The sequence below is a fragment of the Piliocolobus tephrosceles genome, chromosome 14 (assembly GCF_002776525.5).
Source record: "Piliocolobus tephrosceles isolate RC106 chromosome 14, ASM277652v3, whole genome shotgun sequence".
Lineage (NCBI taxonomy): Eukaryota > Metazoa > Chordata > Mammalia > Primates > Cercopithecidae > Piliocolobus > Piliocolobus tephrosceles.
This window is the reverse complement of record NC_045447.1, coordinates 53,276,219-53,292,958: the sequence shown is the minus strand read 5'-3', so window position 1 is coordinate 53,292,958 and position 16,740 is coordinate 53,276,219. Positions and strand designations below refer to the sequence as shown.

General features: G+C 36.2%; 1 protein-coding gene across 2 annotated transcripts in view; it reads right to left on the bottom strand.

The window, feature by feature from the left end:
- Positions 1 to 1,725: 1,725 nt before the first annotated feature.
- PLAA (phospholipase A2 activating protein) overlaps positions 1,726 to 16,740 on the bottom strand; it is a 43,780-nt gene continuing 28,765 nt past the window's right edge. The window contains exons 9-13 of one of the 2 annotated variants that reach the window (XM_023203887.2): positions 15,418 to 15,486; positions 12,184 to 12,252; positions 8,687 to 8,788; positions 6,189 to 6,353; positions 1,726 to 4,414 (exon numbers count right to left, since the gene is read on the bottom strand). In XM_023203887.2, the coding sequence (XP_023059655.1) occupies positions 3,849 to 4,414; positions 6,189 to 6,353; positions 8,687 to 8,788; positions 12,184 to 12,252; positions 15,418 to 15,486 (971 nt within the window). In that variant the 3' untranslated portion in view covers positions 1,726 to 3,848. The remainder of the gene's footprint in view (positions 4,415 to 6,188; positions 6,354 to 8,686; positions 8,789 to 12,183; positions 12,253 to 15,417; positions 15,487 to 16,740) is intronic. The other variant, XM_023203886.1, reaches the window with a different exon arrangement.

Sequence of the window (16,740 nt, the reverse complement as noted above, 5' to 3'; positions counted from 1 at the left end):
TCCACCTAAGCTGTGTTAGGATTCCTGAACCACAGGACATTTGAGATAATGTGTGCTATTTTAACCCACTAAGTTTTGGGGTAATTTATTAAGCAGCAATAGATAACCAATATCAAAGTCTTGTAGAAAAATATTTTATATACACAAAATGTGAGGCGCTTCACATGCTGGAGTGCCCTAAACATTTCAAAAAGTCAATGATAGTTTTAAAATATGAAAGACTATTCTAGATTAAGAAGTCAAAGAAGCATATAACTAAATATTAATAGATAAATACGCAAACCTTGATTATTTAGATCTTTTTAAAGCAGAAGTTATAAAAGGCATCTTAGAGCAATGAAGAAATTTGAAATATGGACTAGATATTAGATATTATGAAATTACTAATTTCCTTAAGTGTGATATTATCGGTGACAAATTATGTTCTTAAGAGTGCCCTCATTCTCATACGATGCATAATGAAGTATCCAGTTGATAAGCATTTAAGTAATTTCAAAAGAATCAACTATGGAGATAAAGCAAATCTGGCAAAATGTTAATAACTGTGGAATCTAGTTAACAAGTCCATGAATGTTCACTGTACTTTTCTTTCAATTTTTTGGTTTGTTTTGAGACAAAGTCTTGCTCTGTCAACACCCAGGCTGCAGTGCAGTGGCACTATCATGGCTCACTGCAACCCTGACCTCCCAGGCTCAAGTGATCCTCCCACCTCAGCCTTCTGAGTAGCTGGGATTACAGACACACAACATCATGTCTGGCTAATTTTTAATTTTTTGTAGAGATGCGATCTCTCTCTGTTGCCCAGGCTGGTCTTGAAGTCTGGGTTCAAACGATGCTTCCACTTCGGCCTCCCAAAATGCTGGGATTACAAGTGTGAGCCACTGCACCCAGCCTCTTTAAATTTTTATGTATGAATATTTTTATTAAAAAGTTGAAGGAAAACTCATGAAAAAATGCTATTAAAGTCTTCAAAACTGTATAATCACAACTATACTGCATATAATTTCTACAGAAAATAATGCATTAGCGATTAGAATAGTTTTTTAAAAAAATAGATTGAATAACACTTTAAAAGTCTGGAATTTATCTAAGACTTTCAGGAAGGATGATACATCACAAATGGTCTTTTATGCATTTTATCATTTCCTCATAAAATAACCGTAACATACAAAGTGATAACTGCTAAGGAACCTACCTCCCACTCTTATCCTCAGAATTATCTCTGTAAAGAATCCATTTTTACCTATGCTTCTTCCATCACTTAAGAACATTATGAGGTAGATAATAAATTTCATTGCATTGCTATTTAGTTATAAATTCAGCTAGTCATATAAATAGTAACATACTCATCTAAAGGAACCTAATGCCAGAAAGAAGATGATAGTTATGAAATGGAGACAATAATAACTCTTTTGTAGGCAGTGGGGTTTCAAATGCAGTATGAAGTACATTAATTCCAAGAGTTGTACTACTAGAGGTGAGATGGCAATGTAAACAGTCTAAAAAATGTACACTATCTTGATCTACCGATTCCATGTATAAAATGTTCCTAGGGAACTAGTAAGACTCTTGTGAGATTTGTCATATCTTTGCTTGATAGCTGAAAATTGGAAACAGTGCCAGTTAGTAAGAAATGGGTATTATCCATATGATAGAATATTGTATTTATTACTGTGGAGCTGTTTGTACCAAATGTAAGTTTAAAAATCAGGTTATCAGAGTATGTATGATACAATTTTTTTAATAAAATAAAACACATTTACATACATAGTCACTATGCCACAAGATATTACAAATAGTTTTCTCTAGATAGTGGCCTTACAGGCAATTTTTATTTGGGGTGCGTGTGTATATGTTTTACTCAGTAAATGTTTATTACTTTTGTATTCAGAAAAAACATTAAGAGAATCATAGGAAAGTTTAACTAAAAAAGAAAATCTTTAGAATATCATATTATTTAACATATCCTTCAAGTGAGATTGCTTCCTTTTGCTAAGCTACATTTTGTGATCTCTACAACAAACATTAAATAGTAAAATAAAAGTTGATATAAAAAAACTTGCACAATAGGAAGCAGTGTTTACATTTTGCCACTCCTTACATTTTGAAAAGGGAACTCATATTCTTAACCAAGACTATTTCTTATCATTATTCAAAAGTACCTACCTTTCCTAAATATTGCAAATAAATTATTTGTACTTATTAACTGAATGCTAGACTGGACTTATTAACAAGAAAGCAGTGTATTGTAAAGGAACCAGTCAGACTTGGGTTAAATTCCTAATTTTGCCATTTAACTTTGACATAACCACCTAAACCCAATCAACAAAAAGAAAAGTATAGGTTATGTAATTGAGCCAGTGAACAGAATATTTAAAGTCCAGGTACACACCAGGAAGTTGCAATTTAATACTCAGCAAAGTACATACCCCCTTCTATTTACATTTTACTCATTTCCTTTTGATATTCCAGAAGTTTTTACTTAGATTATTCTAGACAATTAGAACCTTTTCTTGCCCATTTGGGGAAGAATTATTCTTCTAAGGCTGTAATTTGGCATTAAGCCAGGAAATTCATGGTTCTTTATACCATGAATATTGAGAATGTTGCTCACTATATTTGGCAATGTCTTCTTTATGAAAAGATCCTTCCCACTTTTGAAAATAGAATAGTTATGCCTCTCTCAGGAAACTGGGTTACCACAGACACAATACATTGTGTAATTAATGTGATGGTTTCTTCTTTGTGTTAATTGCTAGGATGTTCACACACATCTGTGACCTCCTCTCTAGAAAGTATAGCATGGCATGTACTTTGAGTAGTTAACTCCCTCTTGGCTTCACTTTTTTTTCTCTCTTACATGATTCATCCTATTATGTCTACTTCTGAAAGCAGAGATAATACTGGCCCTCATTTAAAAGAGTTTTAAGGATTAAATATCAGTGTGTCTCCTATACTGCCTGGACAACATATAGGGCTCAAAAACAGTAATTTCACATGACAGGTTCTAGACTTTCAAATAACACAGTTTGATGTACTCTTGCTTATGTAATCACTTGATAAAATTCAACATGTTCCAAACTCCCTTTGAAATAATGGAAAATGACAAAAATAAACAGTCAAATATCAGGACTAGAATGAAAAATGAAGTTACCTCATACAGTGAAGGGCAAAAGAAACTGGATCTAAGCCTGGAGTTAAATTGAGACCTCGTCTGTCTGAACGGATACATGACTAATATAGTTTACCAACTGGCTTTTTCTTCATCTAAAAATAAGCCATTTAACAAATATATTTTAGGATTTATAACTGACAAATCAAGAAATTATCTTATATTGTTTTAATATATGAATAATTTATAAATTATTTTATAAATTTAATATAATTAAAAAAAATTTTAAATAGTTACCCTAAAACAAGACCTTGAAATGTATCAGTGCTGTTCGAAGAATCTAGCAATGAAGACGGAGAAGTTAAATAAAAGATAACTGACAACAATTAACAGTTTGGTGTACATAAGTAATAAAAGCAAATTATATGAGTAACAGCCCTTCTCCTTAGTGGCTAAGGTAAGGGGAAGATGTCATCGTCATTGTGTTGTTACTGATTATAGCTCTTTTTAAATTTGTTTTCATACTCTTGAAAACCTACCCAAATTACACAGGAAAATCTCACAGTTCAGCAGTGCAAAAATTTTATTTCTTTGTTTCCCCTCCCCTCCACTTTACAAGATGTAAAATTTTACTTAATCCACTGTATTCTCTTTTTTAATCATCTGTTATCAGTCATGTCAAATGTGAGGAAAAAAACACTAATCAATTAAAAATATCCGTCCCCCTTCCCCACTGCTACAGCAAATTTAGGATAAATCTACAGCATTCACTTACTTTAGCTGGTTCTGATACTGAGGAATACTTTTTTATTTGAGAATCAACACCTAAAGACTTGGCTAATTGTACAGCATTTGAATCATCACTGATAAGTGTTCCAAGAGCCACAAGAAGTCTAAAAGTGGCTTCTAAGTCTTGTACTACTTCCAAGATTGTGCTAATTAGTGACAAACATTGAGCTTTCCCTTCAATGTTATGGTCTTTATGAAAACAAACAGAATAGTTCAGGGCCAATGTAGCCAGAGCAATGTGAATGTTCTTATTGCTCCCTGATTTCAGTTCTATTGCATGGGACATCAGTGATTCCCTCTGGGACATCATGAGTTTTTGTCCTGCCTGGCCAACAAAACAATTGCAAAAAGTCCTGAGAGCAAGCAGCTGGTTTGCTGGCTTTCCTTTAGGGTTCAGAAGATTGATAAGATGACTGCTGAACTGAGTCCCTTCCTTTTCATTGCAGAAGTTCTCATTCACACTGGGGTGTTTAATTGACAACCGAAGAATGTCAAGTGCAGGAAAGACAATATCTATTAAAAAAAAAAGTCATTAATGCTTATGAAAATAAAGAACATTTCTTTTGACTATCAACTTTTAAGGATTTTATTTTCCCACTACAAAATTAACCATTTTAGAAAATGTGAAAAATCATGGGTCAGCTTTTAAAAAATGCATATATTTCTGAAACCTTTGTTAATTTTTCATAATTTTATATAAGCTAGATTACTTACTGTAAGATCATATTCACTTTAAAATAAAGTAACTCTCTCAGGTTATCAAATAGCCTACACACTGTGAGTATTCAAAAATGAATGGAAAGAATGGGGTTCAGACCTTGCTTTTAAAACTTCTGAAGACCGAACAATTAAACAGGGGAAATTCCTTTTTTTTTTTGAGACAGAGTTTCACTCTTGTTGCCCAGGCTGGATTGCAATGGCATGATCTTGGCTTCCTGCAACCTCCACCTCCCGGGTTCAAGCAATTCTCCTGTCTCAGCCTCCCAAGTAGCTGGGATTACAGGTGCATGTCGCCACAATCGGCTAATTTTTGTATTTTTAGTAGAGACGAGGTTTCATCATATTGGTCAGGTTGGTCTCAAACTCCTGACCTCAGGTAATCCACCCACCTTGGCCTCCCAAAGTGCCGGGATTACAGGCGTGGGCCACCGAGCCCAGTCAGAAAGTTCTTAAGAATTCCAGTTAACAAGTGATAGGATGCTTATAGGTTGGTGGGAGCTTTATAATCAAGGACTTGGGTAGATGCCATCTGAATGAATGCACAAAGTAATCTTAGCATCACCAAAGGTGAAAAAATCCAACATTATGTGCTCCATAATATAAAAGTAGTATGCATCATTTATAAAGAATTTTACCTAAAAAAAACTCCTACTGAACCAGAATCTAATTTTGCCACTAGCAATAAATACAGAGATGGAGGAACACATCAGCAAAATCCATAATATGGGATTTTCTTGGAAAAAAAAAAAAAGGCTTTTTCTCCAATAAATCAATGGCATGAAAAAAAAACAAAACAAAACCAAAAACAAAAACAAAAACAAAAAATGGGCAAGGACTCTTTGGGAATCAAAAAAGACTTTACTGACATAATTGGAAAACAAACAAACAAACTTATAGTGCATGTTTGTAGCCTAGGGCTAACAGGTCACTAAGAGTATCTTGGATGCCTGGCAGGGAATCCACAAATGCTCTGAAACAGTAAACAAACTGGTGCATATATGGGGATCATTATATTACCTTCAGATTCTCATAAGGCCTGTAACGAAAACAAGATTATCAATTCCAGTAGTGTAGTGAACGCTTTTCGTGAAGATTTTCCATAGTGAACTAGAACTACCCAAGTTAACTTTTATTTAATCTACAAATACCAGTAATATTGATAGAAATGAAGATAAAACTTCTTGCTTTCTGGTTATATTTTTGAAGAGTGTTTATTTATTTATTTATTTATTTATTTATTTATTTATTTATTTTTTTTTTTTTGTTGAGACGGAGTCTCGCTCTATCACCCAAGCTGGAGTGCAGTGGCCAGATCTCAGCTCACTGCAAGCTCCGCCTCCCGGGTTCCCGCCATTCTCCTGCCTCAGCCTCCTGAGTAGCTGCGACTACAGGCGCCCGCCACCTCGCCCGGCTAGATTTTTGTATTTTCTTTTAGTAGAGACAGGGTTTCACCGTGTTAGCCAGGATGGTCTCGATCTCCTGACCTCGTGATCCGCCTGTCTCGGCCTCCCAAAGTGCTGGGATTACAGGCTTGAGCCACCGCGCCCGGCGAAGAGTGTTTATTTACCTTCAGGCCAGTTAATAGCTTTCCACAAAATCTGAAGTTGCTGGACTGTGGGTTTTTCTGAAGAACTGTTACATATTAGAGACAGTATCTTCTCAAGTAGTATCAAGTCATCCTCAGTTAACTTCTTCTCTTCAGGTGCAGTTCCATTAAGTTCCTTCAGTTTACCTAAAACCCAAAACCAAACTTTCAAAATTCCCTAACTGTAATTGGCCAGATAATACATAAATGCCAAGACTTTCAATAAAGTACTCTAGTGTACACCATGGGGATTTAAGATGTTTCTCAGCAATTATCACAATTATCAAAAACCATAAAGTAAGGATAAGGCTTGTGAGCTTTGTCTTTTTTTTTTTTTCTTTGAGATGGAGTGTTGCTCAGTCACCCAGGCTGGAGTGCAGTGGTGTGATCTCGGCTCACTGCAAGCTCCACCTCCCGGGTTCAAGCAATTCTCCTGCCTCAGTTTCCCAAGTAGCTGGGATTACAGGCACCTGCCACCATGCCCAGCTAATTTTTTGTGTTTTTAGTGGAGACAGAGTTTCACCGTGTTAGCCAGGATGGTCTTGATCTCCTGACCTCATGATCCACCCTCCTCAGACTCCCAAAGTGCTGGGATTACAGGCATAAGCCATCACACCCAGCCCTATTTTTTTTTGTTGTTGTTGTTTTGAGACAGAATCTCACTCTGTTGCCCAGGCTGGAGTGCAGTGGCTTGATCTTGGCTCACTGCAACCTCTGCCATCGGGATTCAAGCAACCCTCCTGCTCCCGCCTCCCAAGTAGCTGGGACTACCAGCATGCACCACCACACCAGCTAATTTTTGCATTCTTAGTAGAGATGGGGTTTCACCATGCTGGCCAGGCTGACCAACATGGTGACCAACTCCTGACCTCAAGTGACCCGCCTGCCCTGAACTCCCAAACTGCTGGGATTACAGCCATGAGCCACCACGTCCAGCCTCCATTTTGAATGACTTTCAAAGAAATATGTGTAATATATATTCAAGTATAAATCAATAACCTAGTTTCTCCATGAGAAAATTTATAACAACTTTTTAGCCAATTTATGTCAACTTCTACAGTTGTCAATGAAATAGTCGAAAGAGTTAAATGCCTACTGATAACATTTAATTTATGACTTAGTTCCATATGCATATCTGACATCACATTATTTTAAAAATTTATTTAATGGACATACTGCCCTTTCTTCCCATGTTCACATTTCATGAAACAATTTCCTTCAAATCCTTCACATGTATCTTTAGTATCAGTATCCTTTTTATGACTTTGAGTTACTGTGTTTCTTTAAAAATCTTTATCTCAAGAATAAAAAAGTCCAAATTCTGATAATAAAGGTAAATTATCCAAATTTACAACGTTGAAATCAATTATAAATGGAAACTAGGGCCTGTTTCACTAATCTCAGGTATTAACAACTTAAACTCTAATAAACAAAAATCAAGTTTATTAAGGAATGCAAATATCAAGATACCTGTTAGATTTTCACGAGTTTTTAAAAAACATCGAAAAGTGTGCATATACTACATTATCCAAAATAAAGCAATTAAGAAAACATTAATGAATGATTTTTATAAATTTTTACAATACTGACCCTGCCTTATACTCTGGTAAGTATGTTATGTTATGTTATCCCAATTAATTCTCATCATAATCTTTGTGGCGAACAAGCTAACAGTACCCTTAGTCCAAAACAACAACAACAAAACACTGTTATTTTGTTTTGAGGAACACAAACAGAAAAAGCAATCAAAGTCGCTAAAGCAGATTCATTTCTTTTTTTTTTTTCTTGAGACGGAGTCTTGCTCTGTTGCCCAGGCTGGAGTGCGGTGGCACGATCTCGGGCTCACTGCAACTGAGCTACCTCCCAGGTTCAAGTGATTCTCATGCCAGAGTAGTTGTGATTACAGGCGCCCACCTCCATGCCCAGCTAATTTTTGTAATTTTAGTAGAGATAGGGTTTCACCATGTTAGCCAGGCTAGTCTTGAATTCCTGACCTCAGGCAGTTCGCCCACCTTGGCCTCCCAAAATGCTGGGATTACAGGCATGAGCCACTGCACCAGGCCAGCAGATTCATTTCTAATGGGCAATTGAAAATGAACTTGTATTATTTCTGAGGGCCACTAATGTTTTAAAGATAAGATCTTTATTTTTCAAATGCTTGACTCATTGACGTTCATTAATTTTTTTTAAAAAAACATTAAGAGCCTGAGTGGGTAGAATTTACATTTTCTACCTTTAATTTTTTTTTATTAAAGTCATCATAAATTACTTACTTTACATTTGTGTAAGGCTTCTTAGAAAGTATTATGGATCCTTTACCAGACTGTATATTTGTGGTGGACATAGTTGTTTAATACCGCAATAGAAATCTCTATTCATATTAAGTATCCAATTCCTGACACATGTTGGGAAGAGAAACAACCTTGATGACATCTCAAACAGTCTGTGAATATGTGAAAAAATTAATTAAAGAGACTTACCTAATATTTGTGTAGGGTTTGCTTGGTCAAACGTGACAGCCTCTTTTTTAGGGAAATAAATATTCATTGTTTTAGATGCAGCTGATCGGTAGGCACTATTCCCTATTTAAAGAATAGAAGATGATGATAACCATAAGTAGTGATCAAAAATGAGATTTTACTAACTATATGACTTAGTTTTGACAATTATTGAGATATGCAACTATTCAGTGCATGCAATAAACAAGCAACCTCAAGGGGAAAAATATCCACAATATTTTGGTTAATTTATATTTATTGATATAATATTTTTTGCTTTGGGGAATGGAAGCTTAAATGTAGAACAAGATCATCTCATAGTTTCTACTTCTTTTTTTTCTTTCTGAGACAGGGTGCAGTGGTGCAATTACAGCTCACTACAGCTTGACCTTCTGGGCTCAAGCGATCCTCCCACCTCAGCTTCCCAAAGTGCTTGGATTACAGGTGTGAACCACCAAGCCTGGCCTAAGATTCAATCTAAATTATACATTTTTAAAAATGTCAAAGAATACCATATAATTGTATGAAACTTTCCATTCTCATCTTCTCTAAGGCATGCTGATCTCTCCCTTTTTATGTCTTTTATCGCTTATTCCAAATGATGTAGTAGGCATTATCGTTTGCTCTAATCTTTTTCTGCATCATCTTTATAAATTCCCAAGTTATAAATCCCTGAAGGACAGGAGTCCTAGTCTTTTTTTTTTTTTTAATTATTTTATTAAGTTTCGGGGTACATGTGCAGGATGTGCAAGTTTGTTACATAGGTAAATGTGTGCCATGGTGGTTTGCTGAGGAGTCCTAGCCTTTTTTTTTTTTTGAGACAGAGTCTCGCTCTGTTGCCCAGGCTGGAGTACAGTGGCGTAATCTCGGCTCACTGCAACCTCCACCTCCTGAGTTCAAGCAATTCTCCTGCCTCAGCCTCCAGAATAGCTGGGATTACAGGCATGTACCACCACACCTGGCTAATTTTTGTATTTTTAGTAGAGACAGGGTTTCACCATATTGGCCAGGCTGGTCTTGAACTCCTGACCTCATCATCCGCCTGCCTCGGCCTCCCAAAGTGCTGGGATTACAGGCTTGAGCCACCGTGCCCGGCCACCTTTGGGATTTTTATGAAAGCTCCATCATGGAGGCATGACTGATTTTTTTTTTTTTTTTTTTTTACAGGCATGAGCTACCAGGCCCGTCCAAGTCCTAGTCTTTTACACTTTTTTTCACATCTTAAGTCTCTATTATATTAAGAGAAGCTCAGTATCTGATCATGAACAAACTGGCACATGATGAAAATTCATCAATATTCAATAAATAAAGTGACTTCAATTAAGTATAATTTAAATCTAATTTACATCTCAAATTTCAAATCTGAATCAATGTAAACCCATTTTGTTCTAATGTATGTACATTTAAGGTACTGTGCAAAAATATGAATAAAAGATTTTAATATTCTGAGTATATCAGGAATAGAAAGGGATGAAGGTAAAGATGAAACACTTAGACTGGTGTATAAAATTAATTCTGTTTATAAAGAATAAATTTTTCTCGACATAAAAATGAGCTATACACACACTGCCTGCATTCTTGGTCATTATAGTCTAGTAGTTGTGTTAAGAATGCAAATATTAATCAAATATCATCCAAATATGTATAATGAAAAGTTCCCTGATGGAAAAGTTCAGGATGCAATGAAAAATAAGAGTAGGTGATCTAGCAAAGGACATATGTGGGTGTTCAGAAAAGTTTCACTGAGCTTATCTAACACTGTATTACACAATTAAGTAAAAAAGAAAAGGCAGAAAAACAGCCAATAATTTGTGGTCTAAATGACAAGGCAAAGGGCAATACATAAGTATGTCAAAAGAAAACAGTGAGTTCAAAGCTCTGGAGGTAGCAAACAGTATTATATGCTCAAGAAACTGACACCAGTCAGTATGGCTGGATAGAGGAAAGGCAGAGAGGAATGTGAGGCAAAGCAAAAGAAAAATATTCACTGGGAAGCCACTGAAGAGTTTTTTAATCAAGGGAGGTGCATAAACATAAGAGTAAACAATAAAATGATCACTGTCTGCAATATGGATCATGGAGAGACCAATTTGGAAGTTATTTCATTATTCTAGGCAAGAGGTGACATTAGCTTGTACTAAGGTATATAAAGCTCCAACATATACACCATACTGTTAAAAACTAACTTCTGGAAAATGGGAGGGAGCACTGTTAACTTTTGTTAACAAGTACAGCTAACAATTACTAAGCATCAATTTGGTAAAAAGTTATTTACATAAATTTTATAATTTTAAGCTCTTAATTCTAGGAAGTAGATATTACTTCCACTTTGCAAATGAGAAAAACAAAAGCACAGACACATCAAATAAATTGTTCATGGTCAAGCACATAAGAAGTAGTAGAGCTGAGATTTGAATTTAGATTCTCACTCCAGAATCCATAATCTTAATTAGAGTTATTATGTTATATGTCAGTATTGCTAACCAATGTTACTTATGCAATTAAAAAATAGCTTACAAAATCACATGCCAAGTGATGGACACGGTAGCATGCGCATGTAAACCCAACTACTCAGGAGGCTGAGGTGCGAGGATCATGTGAGCCCCAGAGTTTGAGCCCAGCCCAGGCAACAAAACAAGATCCCATCTCAAAAGTAATAAAAAATAAAAACACGTGCTAGGTTAGTTATTGAGTGGTAGGTTTATGGGTGTTTATTTTAATGCTGAATAACATATATGTTACTCAATTTCTCTATTCATATAAATTACGAAGAATATAAAAATTAAGTAGAAAAAAAAAATGCCAAGATATCTGTCAAACTTGAAAGAGATGAACCACAAATTTAGCTCTGTGTTTTACTGGCAGCCAATACAGACGAAAACATACCAGCACATATCAATGAACAAGTTAGGTATGTCAGACTGTAGACTAGATAACTAAGGATTAAAAAACAATTAGTTGCTCAGAAGAATGATAGCTATTCCAGGCCTAAATCACAGAAGCAAATTCTTTCCTGAGTCTTCTTAAAGAGACCAATTTATAATCCAGTGAATAATATTCTCAACACATTAAGTAAGAATGAAGAGATGAGAATAAACATAGACTTTGTAATAGTAGCGAGGAAAGCAGACTTACTACAGTAAAACAGTAGTTTCTGTTCCTAGATGCATATTAGAATCACACTGGAAGATTATAAAACTACCCTTTGCCAAGTCCCTAACTCACAGCAGAATTAGACCAAGTAAGCATCTCTGGGGATAAGGCTGAAGTACGTTTGGAAAGCTCCCCAGATGATTCTAATACGTAGTATGAGACAATTCTGAGAAAACTCGAAAAGCCAGACAAGTTTGGTCTTGATTTACTACACAAAAAGTTCTCAACCAGAAAATGACACAAATTTTCTTACTCTTTTCATTAAATAAAAGTTCCAATGAATTTTTAAAATCTAAAAAAAGGAAAAAGAAACAAAAAGTATGTACCTGTAAATGGATCAACTCCGGCCATGGTAGTTCCCATACTTGTAGAACCTGGTACATAACGACCAGCACCTACAATACAATAATACTCCTAGTAAGCAAAGGTGACTGCAAATTATAAAGTTCAAACTCTCCTTTGCTTATTTCCATTATTAAGCAGAATTCACAATGGTGTCATACTATACATAATAAATATGCCATAAATTTAATACAGAAAAATGCTGAGAACAGTGCCTGGGCATGTTATAAGTGCCCAATAAATGTTAGCTACAAAGTAAACATTACACACCTTATATATTATAATTGTAGAAGTTTAGTAAATTACAAAAATGTAAGTGGATTGGAGAGAAATAAAAGTTTGTAGAAAGAAATGTGAATGCTATTTTATTGAAGTAAAGGGGTGGGACTAACTAGCACATAAGACAATTGGAAAAGACTCAGGTAAGTCAGAGATACTATGACAACAGCCCAGTCACATTTTATTATAGATAATACCTATGGCTGTCCTATTGAAAATAGAAAGAAGGAAAGATAAAAAGTAAGTATAGAGAGAGAATCAGCAGGATTTGGAGATATTCAGAATACTGGATCAGCCTTTATGGGAAGAAGAAAAATGAGCTACTGTTCTAGCCTCTCTCAATTTACATTCCAGGAGTTGTTATAATCGGTGCAACACATACAGAAAAGCCAAACAAAATTAAAAAAGCAAAACCAGAAAAAGAGTAAGATTAATTAAAATAATGAGAAACACAGAATAAATGGGTTTGTTGAAATTTAACCATATGCCAGCTAATCATCTTCTATGAATATATTCATTATAGTATTACATAGATACCATTATAATTCACAATATTTTAGAAGCAGAAGGCTGAATAACTTGCCCAAGGCATTAAGCTCTTAAGAGGTAAAGTACCGTCTCACACTTTTCTAAATATGGTTTTCTGGCCACCTGAATGAATCACAGTTTCAATACACAGATTTCCAGAGTCCACCCATAACCCAGGGGTACTCCAACCTGGCTCCACTTTAGAAACACCTGGGGAACTTTAAGATCGCTAGGCATGGTGGCTCACGCCTGTAAACCCAGCACTTTGGGAGGCTGAGGTGGGCGGATCACCTGAGGTCAGGAGTTCAAGACCAGCCTGCCCAACATGGAGAAACCCCGGTCTCTACTAAAAGTACAAAATTAGCCAGGCATGGTGGCACATGCCTGCAATCCTGGCTATTCGGGAGGCTTAGGCCGGAGAATTGCTTAAACATGCGAGGCAGAGGTTGTGGTGAGCTGAGATCGCACCATTGCACTCCAGCCCGGGCAATAAGAGCAAAACTCTTGACTCAAAAAAAAAAAAAAAAAAAAAAAAAAATCTAAGATCAAACTACCACCAAGGTCATTTATTTAATTAGAATCCTTTGGTGAGAGATCAGATCATGAATAGTTTTAGTTTTAACCTCCTCACTAATCTATTGAATCAGAATCTCTTGGCCGTAGAACCCTGGGATAAGTAATTTAAACAAGCTTCCCAGATCATTCTAATAAACATTAGCAGTTTAAGGACAGCATAAATTAATATGGGAAAGAAAGAAGAATTAAGATTGACTTTAAGTTGTAGCCAGACAGGGAAATCTTTTGGCCCCAGTGCCACTGACAAAGTTGGGAAAACATCATCATCAACAATGACTAACATACACTGTTGGCCTAAATATACGCCAGGCATTTTGCTTAGCACTTACACATATTATGCCATTTTATTTTCATACCTCAATATGGTAGAGGCTGTTATATATTTATATAAAAGGTATTCAATTATCCTAATGATACCCTAATTCTCTTGGACATTGTGTATGCTATCTTGCATATCTGCATAAGCACTGCATCTTCTGAGTTACTGACATTATGGAACAGTGAGATACACTCTGGTTATAATGGCCCCCGGAGTTTTCTTGATTTTGCTGGTATTAGTTGAAGCTTGGTATGTTCTTTCTGTTCTAGAAAAAAAGGACACCAAAGTGATTTGGATTCTCACTTGGTATTAAGTTTCAGGGCATCACTGTTTCTGAACTGCTGATAAAGAGAAAGCCATCTTATCTACTCTTCAGATCCTTACTACCATTTGAAATCACATTATGTTATCAAAGACTTCCTTAACAGCCACTGTACCATCACAGCATTTAGTGCGATAGTTAATTATTTTCATTTACTGGTTATCAATGCACATTGTACAACCATTTGCATCTGGGCCACAAGAACATTCACAGGAAAAAGGAAGCTCACTGACAGCAATCCACAACTTCATGACCCTAACTTAACATTGTATGTTTGTCCAATCTGGCTTAGAGAGGACTGTAGATTGTGATTTTTATAGCTCACAGTACTAATCTGCAAGGCCAGAGGATATCTAAAGGCTATGATCTCTTCCCAAACTGAGTATACTGTCGAGGAACTCTGTCTGAAGATCCAACAACAGCATCATATAAGATATCAAAAGCCATTCTGAAAATAGAGACTTCTTCAGCTGCCTTAAAGTCTAACTCTGGCAACTTCTTCCAGTAGTGTTGACGCTGAGGCATGCATACCTTGGTAAATAAATTCATTTTGAAGAGATACACCAACACTTCAAGGGCTTCAAGAAGGACATTAATAACTTAGATTAGGAAGACTATTCCTGGGTAGCTGGGTGGAATGTCTCCTTCCATGTTAAGTCAAAATATGCCTGGGGAGACTTCTTGATTGTACTGCTCCATCCAATAGCAGGGACTCACATGGCTCCTTCTCTGCTCGTGATTGGTAGCATCTCGCCATTGATAGCACTCATGCTGTGTCTTGGTTGGTGGGTTCCCCTATTATCTAATTTCACAGATAAAAAAAATAGGCTCAGACAGGTTAGGTAACTTGCCAACTTCTCACAGCAAGTAAGTGGTAGAGCCCAATTTTGAACCAAGGTTTGTCTGACTCTAAAACCTATGTTCTTAACTACACTGCTCTCCTGGTGGGAAGGACTCCTGGAGAAAACAATGAGTTCTAATAATATGCTCTTTAAAATTCATGAGGAAATCTACACAACTACTCCAGGAAAAAGCAAAAATCAGAAGTTAAAGAAAAGGAGATCCATCAAAATTGAAAATACAGATAAGGGAATTATCAGTTACTGGATGACATCTCCAAGATGTAAAGCCATGTAATGCAAGATGCTATACATTTAGTGAAGAAAGATAACATGAATCAAAACTGCATCCCACCTGTAAAAGGATCTGCTGTGGGTAGTGTGTTAGAAGATCCTGAAGAGCCTGGAACATACCGACCACCACCTGTGCATGCAAAACAAAGAAAAGGCAGAAGTGCACCAAAGTTCTGAATTTTTCAAACAGCACAATGCTTGTTTTAGAAGAACCTACATTTGGAGAAAAACATAAGAGCAAAACTTTCACATGATAGAATGACAGAAACTACAGTTAGAAGTCTTATAGCTGGGAAAAAACTGAAATTTTAATGAGTATCCAAGTTTTCTTAACTTTAATGTTTTATTATATCTTAGCCCCAGCACTTAAATATTAAAGCTTAATTCAAATATCAAAAGAGAATTGCAGGTGATATCTGACCTAAATATATATACATACAATCAATTCCTGTGTCTGTTCCTATACAAACTCACAAGAATTCCTGCTATTGTTGTTACCAAAACCAGAGGCACTAAATGTTAATCTTTTAGAGCTCCAGGTTCATTAATTCATGTGTCAAACAATGGACTCAGTGCTGGGGATCCAGGAGGGAACAAAATTGCTAATATCCACTGAAGCTTACAACCCACTGGAGAAGAGAATTAGAAAGGGGATGAAAACTACAAAGGAAAGAGATTTCCATTTATACATTTACGAATGTGTGGCATATGTGCCTATGTTTTGTTAGTATCTCTAGGGAAATAATCAGGTTGTCCACAAAAACAAAAAAAAAGTAAGGATGCTTATAAAGTTAAGAGTCTTAGAAGGGCAAAACAAGCCAAGTGCTTCCTAGGTTTCCAGACAAAGTCAGCTGCTTTAATTCCTTTCCTGTATCCCACATGCAAAATAGCTTACACAGTACTACAATCTGTGTTCACTCTTTTGAACTATAGTCTAAAATTCCAACAACAAAAATATCCAGATATTAAGCACTTATTTTCTTTTTAAGTGCAAGTATTTGGAGGATCAGATCATCTGTAATTCAGTAGTGAGTTACTTTGATAATTTATTTTTTTTATTTTTTTATTTTTTTCAGACGGAATCTTGCACTGTTGCCCAGGCCTGAGTGCAATGGCGCAATCTCGGCTCACTGCCACCTCTGCCTCCTGGGTTCACGTGATTCTCCTGCCTCAGTCTCCCAAGGAGCTAGGATTACAGGCGCATATTCACCACATCTGGCTAATTTTTGTATTTCTTTTTTAGTTTTTTTTTTTTTTGAGATGGAGTCTTGCTCTGTCGCCTAGGCTGGAGTGCGGTGGCCGGATCTCAGCTCACTGCAAGCTCCGCCTCCCGAGTTCACACCATTCTCCTGCCTCAGCCACCCGAGTAGCTGGGACTACAGGC